This window comes from Apteryx rowi, unplaced genomic scaffold (genome assembly GCF_003343035.1).
Source record: "Apteryx rowi isolate R43461 unplaced genomic scaffold, aptRow1 scaffold_3, whole genome shotgun sequence".
In the NCBI taxonomy this organism is placed as follows: domain Eukaryota; kingdom Metazoa; phylum Chordata; class Aves; order Apterygiformes; family Apterygidae; genus Apteryx; species Apteryx rowi.
The window spans coordinates 5,671,456-5,689,443 of record NW_020449418.1 but is presented as its reverse complement, the minus strand read 5'-3'; the positions used below and the strand labels follow the sequence as shown (position 1 = coordinate 5,689,443).

General features: G+C 41.8%; 1 protein-coding gene across 1 annotated transcript in view; it reads left to right on the top strand.

Moving 5' to 3' along the window:
- CFAP58 (cilia and flagella associated protein 58) overlaps positions 1 to 17,988 on the top strand; it is a 70,423-nt gene that overhangs the window by 4,095 nt on the left and 48,340 nt on the right. The window contains exons 2-5 of the mRNA XM_026069670.1: positions 6,411 to 6,464; positions 8,757 to 9,038; positions 14,709 to 14,857; positions 16,692 to 16,848. Coding sequence (XP_025925455.1) covers positions 6,411 to 6,464; positions 8,757 to 9,038; positions 14,709 to 14,857; positions 16,692 to 16,848 — 642 coding nt within the window. The remainder of the gene's footprint in view (positions 1 to 6,410; positions 6,465 to 8,756; positions 9,039 to 14,708; positions 14,858 to 16,691; positions 16,849 to 17,988) is intronic.

The window sequence follows — 17,988 nt, the reverse complement described above, 5'->3', positions numbered from 1 at the left end:
TGGTCCGCTTTAGAGAGTTTTCTTTTGGACCCGAAGATCGGGTCTGCGAGTGCCGCGCTCAGCGCACGCGTTTGTTCCCCCCCCCCCCCCCCTTTCCAGCCCCGCGGCGGCAGAGCTGCGAGCCGCCCCGCGGCCAGCTGCTTGCTTGAGCCTTCCCCCGGCTCCCCCGGCTCCCCCATTAGCTTCGCGGACGAGGGGGTCGGGGAAGGGCAGGAAATGCCTTCGTTTCGCTGCTCGGAGGCATCCCGACCTCCTGGTGGGAAGCGGTTTGAAGAGTTAACCTCGTTTCTAATCCTCATGAAATCAAACGAGCAGCAGATCCCAGGGACGCCGGGCCCTTTTCCCCGTCACAGCTGGCACAAGTGGGAGCRGGTGAATCTGCCCAACAACTTCTGCGGCAGAGAGGTGGCATCAGCTGCATTTTATGGGTGGGGGAATTGAGGCACAGCGTGACTGCGCAACTTGCCCAATGATAAAGAAAGGCCGGAGTGATGGATTAAAATAAATTGGTTTCCAAAATTGCCCTCGTTCAACGATTAAAATGCCTCTTTTAAAGTTCTAGCAGATAAACAAGAAGTTTGCTAAACAACTATCAGTTCCACAAAGAAGCTTAAGGGAAACACATCTGAGCAACATCATAGTAACATCGATCRGACTCAGAGGAACTGTACAACCCTTTACTGCACTCTTCCTGTTTTCRTAGCATCGTGGCAACTGTCGTACATTTAACACTGCTATGGCATGTTGCACATCCTCCACGGCTGCCGTTTCGATGTTTTAAGCTCAGGTGGTGGACATGTGCTGCAGAGCCTAAGGTCCAGCGCTTGAATTTTGCCAATAATCTGCACGTTAGGTTGCCCTAAGACTTTGCAATATCAAAAAGACACCAGGCAAATGTGGTGGYGTTGCTTTGCATTGAAGCCATCTAGTCTGTAAGTGATAACTCGGACTGCTATTTTGGCCTGTCTTTTGAATTTCCTTAAGTGCTTATTGAATTAAGTAACAGTTTTAATGTTATTCAGAAGGTTTGTGTTCATAAATGTGTATGTATGGGTATTATTTCCTTAGCGTCTGAATCAAGTTTATTGGCAGCCTGGGTGTTGTTAGTGCATTCCTTTCTCGTTATGCAGTAATCTACGAGAATCGTGTGGCAAGAGCAATACTGCAATCTCTCCACTTGTGTGCTGCAGGACGCGGCCTGTCTTGGCGCATTATTTATTTCCCCTGGGAACTTCACAGCAGGAGAGAAACCAGATTCTCCTCCAGGATCACAGACATTGGTAACCTAAGCTGAAAGAGAATAACCATTAAATGTCACAGGCATAAAGCCTAACAAGGTAGTAAGTGCTGATTCTGAACGTATATATATATATTTATATTTATTGTACACAGATATGCACACATAGGATGATAAAAGTCCTTATAGGTTACAGTGTCTGTGATTCACATACATCTGCAAAACTTTGCTGGGATACAGTTATATTAACATTGCAACGTGGGAAAGGTCTCAACATTTTTCAAAGCAAGGCTCACATCCCAACACGTTATATTACCTACCCACCATCCCACTCAGGGTCTACTTTCTGTGCTGCCTATCATGGCATATGATTATGATGACAATGTGATACATGTAAATGGAAAAGTCAAACCAAGAAACATTCATTTTATTTGTATTAGGTTTTTGATGCAGTTCAGTAGTTTGGAAGAGCAGGGAAAGCTAGAACCACATATCCTGACAACGCCAGCATATGATTCATTGCTGGAGTACTGCTGCACTGCAGAAGGCTGAAGATCATTATCTTACTAAAGGTAGTAATTTGCTTGATAATGAGCCAAGCTCCGCTAACCTTACTCAGGTGTTGGGCAAGACCTGAGTCTGAGCGGAGTAGCAGCAGCACAGTTCCTAGAACACAGGGGATGTAGCCTGTAGCTCAGTCACGTGGATGCTACTGCRGCAGAAATTAGCTATAACAATATTATTTCTAAAAACACAGTCTAGGATCAAACCAGCAGAAGTAAAATAAGAGCAAGGTTTGGGCTGAGAGTTAAATTCTAGATATCTTTCTAATTTGCTTTCAGATCCTTTAGAAGATAGAGGAATTGTTTCATCCTTTCCACCAGCATTCCTAATCCGTTATAAAACTAGCAATATTTCCTTAAACTATTACAAACAGTAAATAAAAGAAATCATTTTGCAAGATCTGCAAAGAGAGAATAAGGACAYGATAGAGAGGTCAAGGGTAGGCAGCCATGGAACAGGTTTTAATACAGCTTCCAGCTGTCACCTCCACAAGGAGCACACAACGTGTGGTGGCCAGGCTGGTGCGYGCAGCGGGATTTGCATTAACACAGGGAAAGCAGGAGTGATAATCTCACTCGAGTCAGGCCTTGCTATGGTCCCACCTTTTATACCGYGGGTGACTGTGTAAAGCTAAAGTAGGTTGTGGCAGGATAGTATTTGAATAGACACGGCTCAGTGTGACGCTGCAGATGATCAAGCGGCTTCACCCTCTGTGTGCCCGCGCCGCCTGTTCGTGTCCGTGGTCCCCTCGAGCACCCTGCGACAGCTACTTACCATCAACACGGACGACTCCCTCGCCGCAGCTGTCGCCCAAAAGCTCAGGGAGCTGCTGCGCGCTGTGGGGTGCAGGGGGCCCCGGAGCCAGCAGAGAAGGGACTGGGCGATTCCTCCCTGCCTCCCGTGAGTGTTTCACGGTCCCTAGCTACCCTGCAAGCAAACGCACAGGGAGACAGGTCACCTCCTCACAGCTTCAGGCTCGCCATACGGTGTCCTCGTCTACCCCTTACACCTGACTGTCTAAACATCTTAAATCTCTGTGATTTCTATGGGCTTCCTTAGGCATTAAGAGAGGAGGGATTTTTTTAGTAGCCCCTTCCTCTCAGAGGACTCAAGTAGTGAAAGATGCCAGACAGGTTTTCAGCTAGGGGAACATGTGCAATGGGAGAGAACTATAAGGCTGAAGAATAAAATAYGAAACAGGGAATTAGGAATCAGGGATTTGGGCACAGATTCTGTTGCTGGAACAGAGCGGCTGCTGGAAGCGTGTGTGAAAATTGTTTCTGCTAATGAGTGCAGGATGACTCTAGACATAATTGAAACTCATTTTTAAATACACCCAAATGGTCATGATTGGGAAGAGAGCCATGGATGAGATTTAGTGAGCAGATAGTGGAAGTCATCCATTCAAGAAATCTGAGTACTGTGAAGGKCCAAGTGTGTTAATGTTAACTTGTAGGTCTTCCTTCATAGCCTCTCTAGGGATTAACAATGCTAGGGCAGATGGGGTGGGAGGAGGTGACTTCAGCCAGACACAGCCTTCAAACACGCAGATGTTTTTTGTTCCCTTTAAGCTGTGCCCCCCAATCTACCCTCCAAAGCTGTAGGTCAGATTGGTAGCATAAATCATAAATTTGATGGTGGTGAGAGCCTGTAGTGGGTAGCGGTCACGATGGGGATGGGCAGAGCATTGCTTTCTTCCCAGAGCCTCGGAGAATCCCTGGGTTTGGCATGGATGAAGGTGGAAGAGAAGAATTTTCTAACAAGTGTGGCAGGGCCTTCAAAATCCTAGTTGCAGAACTGGGAGGAAAAACACTCTGGTGTGTCCACGTATAACAGCTAGTGGTTTTCTAGCTGTGCATAAGAGCTAGAAACTGTTCTTTGGCTTCAAGCCATGCTGGGGAATGGCAAGTTCAGCTTGGTTCCAGAATTATCAACTTAATCTCAGGTGCATTCCATAATGGTTATCTGTTTTATTTATGTAGTGCCTTTAACTGGATGTGACACCCAGACCGCTTAGCAGCTTTAGCTTTTGTCCCTGAATCAACCGAGCTCTTTAGTTAGGCATTTCTATTAATGAAAACAATTCCATGATTTAACTTTTCATGAAAACAGTAATGGGATATGGTACTTTTCTTTCTCTTGAGACCATTGGCTCAGCTCTAGTGTCCAACATGACTGAAGGTTACTGACATTTGAGATCTGTTGCCTGACCTTCATGAACAGAGTAGGAAGCCTCAGTCCAATTTAAACTGAACAAGTGTTCACATCATAAAACTACCATGTAGTTTGAAAATGACAGAAGGAGAGAATTCTCCAGAATCAAATAGAAAAATATCAATTGGGAAATTAAGTGATCAAAGACTGCACAGCATTTCCGAGGGACTGGGAAAAAAAGAAGTATTTTTAATAAGCTCTTGTTTCTTTTAATACTGCAGAACCAATTTAACTATGAGAAGGCATACTGGATTCCTGTGTGTCTTCTGTAGATGCCAGAACATCAGCCCAGAGACAGCAACCTTATATTCTTTGGTGTATGAAGCTGTAAGATTATGATGGATTCCCATATCACTGGGGAATTTACAAGACTTGCATTTAGAGAAGTAATATTTATATATTTTACACAATATAGTCGTAATATTTGTAACATATGTAAAAGTAATATTCTAATCTTAGCAATTTTGAGGCAAATCTTGCTTTCTTTAATGGTAGTCTCCCATTGATTTATTGATTATTTGGGCTGAACAAAATTAAAAACATTTTAATGCAAATACAGGACCTCATCCATGATTATATATTAATCCCACCATTATGTCTCCATGATATTTATTAATATTTGTAACATGTTTCAAAAATATAAAAAGGGCAGAAAATAGCTATTATTTAGGGGGCAGTTTATCAAATCACTGCAGTGGTGGAGTGCCACCTAGTGATTTTCTTTCTTAAAACAGCATGGCGTGAAAGGAAGCACATTTCAACCCCCAACTCTTGGGTTTTCTGTTATTACTTCTTCTTATCATTACCTTCCAGTGTCCAAAAGGTTCATTTACACTTTCTAGAAGACATGTAAGGTCACAGTCCCTGCCCCAAATTGCTTACATTCTCCTGGGTGATGTTATGATGAGATGTTACTCTATTTATTTGTATCTCTGCAGAAGCCCATAAATCCTTACACTCAGCAAGTGATGGGTTATCACTCTTACGCTGCTAGTTTAAAACTTGCATTAAATTAACTGCCTGAGGGTTGTGACCTCAAATAAATCAGTAAGCAAATATTTATTTTCTAGTAACCCTTTCTGTACACACTCACACATACTGTTGTGAACATCTCTTTTATGCAGCTGGTGAAATAGATGATTCTGTTAATTCACCATAAAATACACATCTCTCCTGAAAAAAGTCAGTTATTCAGGGAAATAAATAACAATCCTTTAAATGAACTGAAACTTTCTGGGTCAAGCTTGTCCTTGCTGTTAATGAAATTACATTTGGAAGGTGATTTTTTTCTTCTTCTACGGTTGAGTGAGTTTTTTGCTCTTGCTAGCATACAGAGTTTCATGGGGCTATCAACACAGGCTCAGTTTACAAGAGAGGTTTAGAGTGATCCCACCTGATGAGGTCAATCCTGTCTACCTTTCTGTCTTGCTCTCTTCACTTGGTTACATAAGCGCATCATTTACAGACATGACTGTCACAACACTATTGCAAGACGGGCAGATTATCTCCACTTTTCTGATGAATATAAAGGACAGGGAATTTTAAATGGCTCATCCCAAACTGCAGGATGTTCTTGATAAGGTAGAAACCCAGGTGTCCTCTTGAGGTTTTTCCCTCAGTCATTAACCCATCAGTCCTTTCCATGGGCTTGCTGTCACTGCAGAACCAATTCAAAGTACATATTGGGGTTTGTCCTGGATTTCTGACCTGTTTACACTTAAAACTCTGTGGTATGAGCTGTGGTGTTTTAATTTGTGGTGGCTGGCTTATCCGACACAGGCTTCAGACTGAGTTACCGCAGACTCCTAACACTGTCACCCCATTGCGTCTACACTGCAGTTACAGGTGCAGCTACCCCCATGGTGGACTAGTTGAATTTGAATTAATTTAGCTCAAATGGCACCTGTTGTGAAGACCAGCCTATACAATCACCATTAGAGGGTCTCGCAGGACACAAGTCACCATGAATTTGAAAAATATATGACCACGGGTATTCCTTAATACGAGGATATCATTTTTTGACACATTTCTGGTGCTACCCACAAGCATAAACATGACCCTGAAGCACAGAAGTACTTCCCTTCACTAGTTTCCATTCCTGTTTTGTTTTTATAGCCCTAAGAGAGGTATCATCAAGATACATATCCAGGATACATATTTAAGATATTTGAAATTGTTTTGTTATATTGTATAATCCATCTTTATACTCTTGAGCCTATCCTCTTCCTCCAGCAGGATTTTGCTATCAAAATTAAAATCACGTCTTTTAATTGTTCTTTACACGTGCAACTATTTTGTTGATTAAGGGTCTAAAAGTTCGGACTTCTTGACAATCTGAGAACCTAGGATTAAGGAATTTATCCTTATCATCTCCCTGGTATTTATATTGTGTAAGAAACACCAGTACAAAAGAAAACAAGGAAAAAGAAGAGTGGAAAACCTTGGAAAGGTACTTTTATTTATTTATTTATTCATTCATTCATTTGTTCATTAGATGTGTGCTTTGAACTGACTGAAACTGTTTCAGCATGAAGGACATTTTGTAAATTAAGCCATACACATAAACAGCACATTATAAAATGCGTATTATCCTCCCATTCTAATGGTACAATCGGGCCATTTGAAAGTACCCACTTGAAATTACCTATTTTACCATCTAATTGGCAAAATGAGAGACTACTGTTGATGCCTCATTAAACCAGGAAGAGGAAAAGCGCTCCCGTGTCGTTACTGGCTTTGAGAGTAACTTCACGGTCGTAACCACCATCCTGCGCGCTAAGTAGGGTACAAGCATATGGGATAACATATTCCCTACCCTAAAAAGGTGTCAGGTGAAACAGATACAACTCCTGACACCATGCAGACAAAGCAACTATTTCAAGGGTTAGCTAGAGGCAAAAAGCAGTAACTGATTCCTACTTTAGCACAGCTGTTAAAGCACACAATGGCTGTCCGAGGTTCCCTTGGCTTATATCACGCTTTATATCATCCAGACTTTGGGCTCCGTGAGCCACTGCTTTATTTCCAGCGGGACATCATGTGTCCGTGATGCAAATCCCTGCCTTGTGCATGGCCGGGCCTCCTGCGATGTGCCCAAAGCCACCTCTCTGCTCGTGTATGGAAAGTGACTTCCCCCGAAAGTCCCAGCTGGGACCCCGCTGCTGCCACTGATCGCTCGCACACGGATGGAGAGTAAAATAATTATTTCGGCAGCAGTAGCTGCCTCAGGGGGAGGCTTCATGGCTCCTGGGGAAAGGTGCTGTCTGGGAGAGGCTGCGCAAAGTACCCCAGCAGGTTGCCCCTGAACCACGCAAATCCCGTTTTATTTTATTCTGCTACATCCCTGCCTCCTCCGCTGCCCCGCGTGAAAGTCTGACTCTTTCTGCAGCGTGTTCGGACCCTGCCGACCTGCCTGCACCGCTCGGGTACCAGGGAGCCCCCAGCGCTCCAGGCAGGAGCGGGAACGTCCGCGATGGCGCAGACAGAAATTCCCTTCCCGCCCCGCCGGGCCCCGCCCCGCCCCGCGGCCGTTGCCAGGACACGGCGCACGCGGCGCACGCGGCGCGGCGGCCCGCGCGCTCCGCCGGCACCATGGCCGAGGTGAGCCCCTCCCCCACCTCCCCCCCCCCCCCGGCACCGCCATGGCGGGGCGGGCCGAGCCGGGGGCGACGCTCCCCGGCCCAAATACACCGGCTTCGGGGGCACCTTGCCTCCGCCAAGCGGGTACGGTTAGGTCGCTCGTTGAAAGCAGGTGCGGAAAACGCTGCTCGCAACTCTTTAAATTTTAGAAATGCCTGTTGCCCACGAGCTCGTGGGTGTGATTCTTCCCTCTTTGCTCTCCCCTGTTTGCGATCGCGAGCGGAAAGGGGATCAGAATTAAAGGTTCAGCATCAGAGGGGAGAATGACAGAAAAATGAGAAACTGAGCCTGCCCCAGCGCTTCACCCGTGTACACAGTGCGTTGTCATGACCACCAACCCGATTTTGAATGGATGAAGGCCCCAAATTTCCGCTGTGACCCACAGAACATTTTTCTGCACCAGCAGGAGTGTGTTTTCCAATATTCAAGCTGCTTTCACCTCTGCCAGTTGGAGGTAGCTTCTGAGGAGCGGCCTTGCTGAGCTGGCTGGCTACAGCTATGTGCTGCTGAAGGCCATCGTGTAGGCCGACTGCAGGCTGCTCGGAAAAATAACGGTGGAGTTTGGTGGCAAAATTTGGCTTCAGAACTGAGCTAGACCAAAAATTCCCTGTGTGATAAGTTTAGAAGTAGCTCTTCCCGCAGAGGATGGATTGGCCTGTATTGTCGTTACCAGAGTTTTTGGATACCTATATATGAAAGTGATTTGCTGACACTATCTTCATACAAAGCACAACCTAATCAGACTTTATAGAACTGGGAAGAACTGGGGCTAAAATACTGGGCTGCCTGGGTGGTTGATGTATTATTTAAACGCTATCACAATGATGGCTTTTTTTTAGATGTATCTTTAAAGTAGTCATGGTGCTCAATTACAGGAGCTCTGACTGTTAAAGCACAAGTTATTTCAGTAAAATCAGTGGAGATCTATTTTAAAAAAATAGCCTGCAATGTGAGTATCATATGGTAGTGAGAAAGCTGCTATTACAGAAATCTTTGTCATGGTTTCTTACTAGGGAACTGTTACACACTCCATATATGCTTTTTTTTAATATTCTGGGGTCATAAGTGAGATGTTATTAATTATCTATCTCATTTCATTCAGGAAAAGTCTGATAAACCATGTCTAGAAGAAAGTGCAGTTGAAGTCCTTGAAAAAGACTTCCAAGAAGTCATCGAACTACTTAAGGGAGATAAAACTCTGGAGAAATTCCGAATAGAATATGAGAAGCTCCATGCTGTTATGAAAAAGTCTCATGAAAATGAAAAACGTCTCATGGAAAAGTGCAGGGAGCTGAATGCTGAGCTCGTGGTGAATTCATCTAAAGTAGCTGCACTCACAAAGCTCTCTAAAGATGATCGGGTATCTATATCATCAATGAAGAGGGTAAGGTTTTCAATAGAATTAAATATGACCTAGATGGCTAATGGAAAACACGGTGAAAAGAACAGCAGCTGCAAGAACACTTTATTTTATGTAGAGAACTAGCCAGAAGATTAAGTATAGAGCATCTCCTGTACTTTAACCTCTGCCTTGCTACCGATTGCTTTCTTTCCTTAGCCTGGTATTTTCACTCCTCTCAGTCAGATTCTGTGTTTATTTGCACTGGGCTAAAACTAAGATGAATCTATTGGCTTTTGAGTACTCACTAATTATTTGTATTTAAGCTTTCTCTCATCTGTAAACTATTGTGCCTCGATTATGTACCTAATATACAGTTTTTGAGACTGAATTAGTTAGTATTTCTGAAGTGCTGTTTGGACATTAACTGTTGCCAGAACATGAAAAATCTGCCTACTTGCTGCAATATGGGTTGTACACTAGGGAAGTGTCGGAGTGGGGGGAACGGGCCCGGAGTAACGATGAGTCTCAATATGAGTATGGTCGTTCTCCCTTTATTAGAACTTACACAAAGTATATATATCGACAAGCAATATGCATGCGCTAGCAATAGTTACATGATTGGTTACAGTTTCTGTCCACGCACATAAAGCGGATATATGATTGGTGCAAGGTTGCTGTCCGCGCTCCATCGACATTTATGGAACCTAGTTCCGTCCAGACTTGTTTACCAGTTTTGTGAATACCTTCTTTTGTAGTGCTCAAGGTCTCTGCAAGGCTCGCTCGGCCGCTGCAAGGCTCGCTCGCCTTGGCCTACATTCCTTCCCTTACCCGGAGAATGGGATTGCTCATCCCAATCAGATCATGCCCTCTCTCGCTTAACCATTCCTCCACAGGGAAGTGTCATCAGCTCATTTAAATAAATGGTTCATGGTGTGTTTGAAAAGGAATGCTATACAGCATTTCAGTATTATTTTACCAATTTACTCTATGTTCTTTGATTTGAACTCTGTCAAAGTGCTTGGCTCTCTAAAGAGCAGTGAATGTTTTTAGTCTTATACGGAGGTTTGATTGCCGTAACTAAAGCTGCCAAATGATCAGAAGATTGTATTTTGAGCTCTTTTTCCTTCTGATGGTTTTAAAAGCTTAAGCTGTGGTATGTAGACAGACTTTAATTTAGCAGTTAGTTGAGAAACCCCCATGCCCTTTAGTTAAATGTTATTTTTCTTAGGACAGGAGAGGCTACAATTATTATTAAATGCTTCAAAAGAATGATTACTGTCCTTTACACTATAGACTTATTTTGTTCCAGTAAAATAAATTCATTTTAACAATAGAGAGTGTTCTATGAGCACTAGAGAAAGGGAAGAAGTTCTTTAAAATTAAGTTTCTTGTCCTTGGAATTATGAAGAAAATATACTCTGAGTAAATATAACTGGCAGTACTGTCATTCCAAGTCTGCAGCTTGCAAGCTCACGAGGCTGCTCAAAGCATCTTCAAGGAGGATGAAAGCTGCCTAGAAAATCTTGTTGATTTTCACTGCTTCTAATCAAAACCTGGTAGGTGGCTGTCAAGAGCTGCAATGTTCCTTATCATTCTCTTTCTGTTAGTACATGGCAATACTCTGAATGGGTACAATAGCAGAGGCAATCCTTGAAGGTGTTCCTGAGCTGAAGAGACATCATCTTAGCAATGTCATGAAACTGAGGAGTGGAAGAGTAGGAAATATAAGGGCCTTTCCAGTCTGAGTAGCCAGTTTGAAGCTAAGGCAAGGTACAGTTTAGCAATAGCATCCACTATTGAAGCAGCTGAGAGATTTTGTAGTAAAGAAGCTCTTTGATAGTATGATCCTATTAGAAACAACACACAATGTCCAGCATAAGACCTTTAAATTCTAGAGGTGTGCTGTGGGCCAGGTAAAAAACAGTGATTTTTTTTTCAATTTAGCTACAAGAATTAGTTTTTCTTTTAAAAGTTCATGAGTTGTTTGGATGTTGTTTAAAATGTTCTTGTCATGTTTTGGGGTTGTGTTTGGCGTACCCTTCACATTTCATATTATTCTCCTTTCCAAAGAGGAGTTCTATTACAGCTGTAGTATTTCACTATAATTTTACTAGCGCACAAAAATGTGTCTCACAGGTGCCTGAGGCAAGTGCTGAGAAAGGTTCAAGCACTCAAATAGTAAAGATGATGATCTTCCGCACTAAATTAAACCAACAATGTGTTCCAGTGTTTCATTTTCTGCACGAGATAGGAGAATCCTGGTGGGGCTGTTCCTGTAAAAATTGTATAGTTGCTTCAAATTAAAGCCCTGAATCATGGTGATTGATGGGCCATCAAGGTAACAGGTTTACAGCTTTCCTTTTCTAGGTCATTGGTTCAGATCCAAATAAAGGCTCCAGGTCTACAGCCTGAGCTGCAGAGGCAAAATCTTTCTCCCTGTGAAGCCTTACTGTAATCAGTAGGATTTGTTTAGGGAGGGTTGAACTACCCAAATCAATTGCTAATAGGACCCAAATCAATAATAATCAATAGCTGGTTTTGTCTGATGTCTGTTCAGTGCTTTGTTTTGTAGTTTTAGTACATTGCACAAAACAGCCTGCTGTTGCCAGTCGTGTTGGAGGAGCTAACCGAACAGCAGGGAAATACAACTCTCTTTTCACTGATAGGGACACTGTCCCACAAGGTCGCAGGGGAAGAACACTAGAGGGAGAATTTACAGGAGCTCGTACTGCCCTGCTTGGAGTTACCAAGTTTTCAATTTCCAGGACCATCAATCCAGTACACTAAGTAAGCATGTCATTAATTCGCAGTCTTTGAGCAGTTAAACTGATGTGATCTTTTGGGCTATTTAATAAAAATAAAATAAGGCAGTCACACTTTGTGAAGTCTGCTTCACATTTTCCGGAGTACTTCTCCAAAAATTTTCGAATGATTCTGACTGCAAACATCCAGCGCGCTTCCCTCTCTAACTATGCAGTGGACTGCGGTGCATGTTAGCACCTAACCATACACGGCAGTCACCCTGTGATTCCAACACGCTCTGCATTCTTTCCGTGCCACCTCTCCGCTGAGTAACAATGATGTGATTACTTTTTTAATGAAGGCATCCACCAGTCAGAACTTTCCTCCTCTTTACTTTTGAATTTAAAGGAAGCAATCTATCGTTCCTCTATTCAAAAGAAAAGAAACGAACAACTAGAACAAAGCCCAATTTTGCTGATGCTGAAGGCTGTAGCAAATTCTTATTTAGATTTTGCCTGTTAACAGGGACCATAATCTGTGCCTGCTAACCCTATTGCTAAAAATTATTGTGACACACAGCAAAAGCGGGCTAAAGCTCAGAAAGCACATCTTAAGGTGACCTGCAGTCACTGCTTATCTGAATGGCCTCACTGACTTCAGGGAATCCCTTTTGTGAATATGCACCAGAACAAGGTACAGGTACAAGAATAAGGACCTAATCTAACCTTCACTGAAGCCAGTAAAAAGACTTCTCAAAGGGCAGACTGATTTTAATCACCAATTCTATCCCCCAAAACTTCAATCATAGCAATTTAATTCACCAATTTTAATCACAATCTAATCAGCCAGAAGGAAGCTTTGATTTAAGTAATCAACTTTTAATCTTATTTTCCGTTTGCATTTTTCTAGAGAAAGGTTGGTTGCTTCTTATTGGTTGCTTAATCTGAAACATGTTTATTTACAGCTAGGTTTTATGCTTTTTTGCCAGCCAAGATGATACACTCTGTCTTCGTACCAGTATTTCAGTCTAGCATACATTTATTTAAATTTTGTAATTTAACATTTTTATGTCAGAGAATAATGAATGAAAAATTTCCTATTTACTAGATAGTGTTTAATACTTGATGTGTGATCATTGCTGCATTTGAATGGAAATTAGAACTTTAATATATAAAATATTTCAAAATAGATTTTAATATTTAAAACTGTTTTAAATATGCTTGATACATAATGAAAAAAGACATTTTTCAGATTAGATTTTGAAGTAAGTAATTTATTAAGTAATGAAACTACTGTTTTTAGATAGTGAATTTAACTGATTATAGTCTCCTTCAGAGTTTCAGAACAAGTAGAGCTCACCATTTAACTCTTTATTAATAGGCTGGGAAAAGAAGGAGAAGAGCACACATAAGAACACACATCTCTGATCCTTAAACTCCAGCTGGTTTCTCAAATTTCGATGTGCTCAACAAGTTAAATAAATAAAATGAAAATGTATTCTCTCTTGGCTTGAAACAACTATGGCAGTGATAGCTTTTCAGCAAATTCTGGTAGCCAGTGACTTCTGCTAGTTCAATTGCTTGAATATTTAACTTGGGCATTACAGCTTGGCATTACATTTATTTAATTTACAAGAGTTCAGTAAGTGTTTTAAGTATATACCATTATATAGGTTGTCGTCATTTGGGGTTTAATGTTAAATAGGTTTATTTTTAGAACCAAAAATGTTAATTTAAATAAAGAATGGCTATGAGCAGTTTGATATAAATTAAAATATCTGACATTCTTCATTGTGGAGGTTGTTTTCAATATTTAGTTTAACCAATCCCTGTTTCATACAATGCACATAGGAGTTGAAAGGGATCCTGATATCATGATGTTTGTATCTGGCTCTGCTTGTGGAGACCCTAATGCTTATGTAGAGCTGCACTGACACAGCAGGAGTCTAAATCTGCACGGAAGACCGGCCATCGTGGGACAGAGAAGGTGTCCATCAAGTTCAGCATTCTGTTCACAGCCAACAGCGGATGCTGAGAGAAGAATAAGAGAGACAGGAAAGCATGCTGTGATTTGCAGCTCAAGGTCTTCATGAATTAGATGCAGTGTCGTCTTTGTTTAATGAGTCTTTGAGGACTTCCACAGATTTGTCCAGTTACTTTCTGAATTTATGTAACTTTTTAGCACAGAATTCAAGAACTGAATTGAGCTGAAATGAACATGAGGAGTCACCTATTGATGTTTGAATCTGTAAAGCAATAAGCCTGCTCTGTAATTCTTAAGGATCTGATCTGAGAGAGAGAGATGCAGAGGAAGTTAAAAAAATAAACGAACCCTCATCCCCTGTCCCTCTGTGGATATCAGACCCTGGGCTTGTGAATGACTCGCCAACCTGGCAGTCAGATAATTCCATGTGCTGAAATTTGGCATCAGAATTGTGACTTGTCTAAATATACACTTAAAATTAAAATTAAAATACACGAAGTCCTCACAGATGAAAGTGAGCAAAGAGGGAGCAAAAGCCCAGAGTAACATCTCTTTCCTTCTACTCTCAGATATAGTGATTTAGATGCTCATTGTCATAATAAGATTTTTATAGACATAAATAAGCTATTTAAGTAGATGGTGCCTTTGTAGGCCTGGAAGGTTCAGTAAAATTCTTTGTATTAGTGGGACTTACACAACCAAAACCTCACAGAGTGAGATTTGATAATGTTAAGGTCTGGGTGCTAGAGAAAATGTATTAGATTTTTGGGGTGTAAACTGACATAGCTTGAATGTCTCAAAATGTTTAATATGCGCTGGTCCGAATGAACAGCACGACTAGCAGAAAGAACAGCTGTGAATCTAAGCATGAAAAGACACGAAAATCTATTTTCTTAATTAACCAAAATGCAAGGTAATTAATTTTCAATTTGTTGTTCATTTTCAACCCCATTTAATTTATGTAAGTGTTTTCTGTTTTGTTCCTAGGAGATTGAAAAGGCCTGGAAAATGGTGGATGCAGCTTATGAAAAGGAAGAGAAAGCGAAAGAAACTATTCTTTCACTGAGAGAGGAAATTGCGCGCCTAACTAAATTAGTGGAGCAAGGATCCGAACTATCCCTAGATCAGGAGTGCAAGTAAGTTTTCCCCAGGAAGGAGGAAAGCCTGACCTGATTGTCTGTCATCCTGCACCTTGCTTAGCTACTTAAACACTACAAAGACAGTGGAAATCAGAGAGAGAGGTCTTTACTCCGTTTTACTTTTCTCATGAGTGCACATTTATTGGTATATGTGTTTATGCAATGAGCAAGTAGAGAATCAGGCTCTGAGAGAGTTCATTCAGCACTGGATTAAGCTGAGAGATCAAATAAAAATCAGTATTATGCACTTCCTTGGTATCTGTCATATTGTTTTATCTAACTGGCATTTCAGCACACCCTGTCTCTGAGAATAGGATCTTGTGAACATTTTTGCATGTGATGGCAGCAGGGTCAAGTAGATAAGACAAGGAAGCAGGAGACTTGACTTCTCTTCCGTTCCCAGCTTTGTTGTAAGGCATCATCACTGTCTGTATTCTTCTTTGTCTTCTATATTTATACATTTTTAACATATGGGTTTTTTTTATTGAATACTTCTACAGTCACGAGCATAGAGAGACCCTAATCTTAGGTGAAGCCTCTAGTTACTACCATGTGTAAAAATAATGATCCTGAGGACCTGCAGATTTTAAATACTTCCCAAAATCTAGTGTTTTCAGCATCAGGTCCTCCAGCTGTGTTTATGCTACAAGATTAAGTGCAAGCTCAAAGGTGAGATTAAGTATGTTGGCCCCTAAGACCTGTGCGTTTTCTATCCAGATTGCTGGCAGTTAGCCCAGCTAGTTCTGGCTTGAAACATTCACACTGTGTAAGGTATTTACGTTTTGCATGCAGGATCTCTGCTGGTGCATGAGGCCTGCTCATCTCCCCACGCACTGTGTAACCAGGCTGCATAAACAAGAGCTGCGTTTGCAGTTTTGGCCTTCGGTACATTCAAACTTTTCCCCTCCAAGACCCGTGCCAGCACATAAACCATCTAGATGCCTGAGAAATCCACTCCTCCGCCTTTTGGCCCTGAGCTGTTCTGGTCCTGCGTAACAGGTTTCCCCAGGCCTACAGGCTTGGCCGACCAGCCTGCTGCTGGTAAAACAGCTGTCTGTGGCTGCTTTTTGCTTTCCCCTGCAAGAGCCCGGTGCTGTGGCTTCGTCAAGGCCTCAGTCCTGCAGTTGGCAGCTGCCTGGCTGGCTGCAGAGACCTGTCTGCTCAGGATTTCTTTTGCAAGTTCCTTCTGTGTTGCTGTCCAGTTCAATGTTTAAATACTCTATTAAAAGGGATAAGGCCATGGGACTCGGCACTTCCTTTGTAGGTTTTCAGTCCTATATAGCATTTCCAAGTCATGCAGAATAATAACCCTGGGTTTTAAGGTGGAACTTGAACCCACACTGYGCTGCTCAGACTTTCTTTCAGAGTGTAAATGTGTCCAAACATGGAGTCTGTTTTATTCTTACGTTAGGCGCCTGCGAGACATTATCCAGTTCGGTGCTCAGATAGGTAAGTTGCAGAGAGGCTGTTTGCAATAATGTAAAAAGCTTTTGGTCACTGATTAATTCTGCAGTGGGCTGGGAGTTTTGTTCCCTGTTACCATTTTGGGAAAATAAAAGTTTCTTCAGACCCAGGAGGATGGCAAATAACAAGAAATTTATTTGTTATTTATTGGACTTGGTTAGTTTTAAAAACTGTTTTGATGGTGACTCTTTAATGATTACAGTAGATAGAGCGTATAGTTTGATTGACTAGTGGAGGCCTAATCGAAGAGGAATTTAAAATGAAACAAAAGACTTTTAAGCTCCTGTTCATCACAGAAGATCTTGGTATTGGTGGAAGAACAGAAAGTGTCTGTGGCACTGTTCAACTATTATTTCCTTTCTTCTAGTGTCCGGGATTTGCTAAAATTTAAAGAAGACATAACAAAAGAGCGAGACCAACTCTTGTCAGAGGTCGTGAAGTTACGTGAAAGTCTAACTCAAGTCACAGAGCAGCAACAGGATACAGAGAGAGCAAAAACCGAGGCAGATCAATCCATAATGCAGGTCAGTGCAGGTCACCTGGTGGTGATTTTAGGCTTTGTCCTGAACCATTCTCCACCTTTGCAATTAATCTCCATTGACTATTGTGCTCCTACCTGTTATTTCACATCTCAGACCTTTTCAGGAGTTCTCAGCAAGGAGTCTGTTATGAGTGAGTTTTATATTTTGCTCTATTTCTAGGCTATGTCCTTTGCAAAGCATATTGTCATCTACCAGCTTCTCAATACCCTGAGTGGTGCCAGGGTTCCTCTGCCTGAATCATAGTTCTCTTTCATACTGGAGATGTTTTTCTTCTGCATTGTAAATCCTCATGCCTCTGAACAACTACTTAGCACATAGACCTGGAATAGTTATCCTAGGTCCCCTGCTTTTGTTTGTATGATGTCATATCATCATTTTTAGGAAGATATCAAATTCTGACTTAAAAACTAATTAGGCTGTTTGCTCCCCTACTGCTTTTGGGAGACTTTTCCAGAACCTCACTTTTCTGATGGTTAGAGACCTCCTACTGTCTTTGTCACACTAATTTAAACCTACTGTTCTTTAGCTCAAGCAATTTATCTTCTCCCTAGTGTTTGTGGGGAGCAGCTGTATTCCATCTCAGCCTTGCTCTTTTTGTCTCCTCTTTAAGTTTGTTTCTCTGTTTTTCCAACCATCTGAATAGAAGGGTCTTCTTTACTTAGTGATATGTATGTGTTCATTTAAAGGTGTATAGCAGCTAGAGAAGCAGAAGGCTGAGAATCAATGGGGTACTCACTAAATGGAGAGAAAGCACAAAAGGATGGAAAATGGAATAGAAAATGCTGATACGTCAAAGTATAAAAATGTAATAATGAGGAATAAAAGAATGTAGAGCAGAATGTAGCTAGGAGTTGGAGTAAGACAGCAGGAGAAAGAGGAAATGTGAAAAAGACCACTGAAAAAAATAACAGCAAGAAAAGGAAACAGCATTTGGCTTACGTTTTTTTATTAATCACAAATAGGAAAGTAATGATCAGCACAGGTTCCATGTGCAATACTAATTTCTGTTTCTAAAGCAGATAGTTGGGAATGTAATAGAAGAGAATATAAATCTTTGCTTTTCTGACAGCTTTGTGAGGCATTGCAGAAAAGAGGGCAGAGTGAAACTCCCATCAAAACATA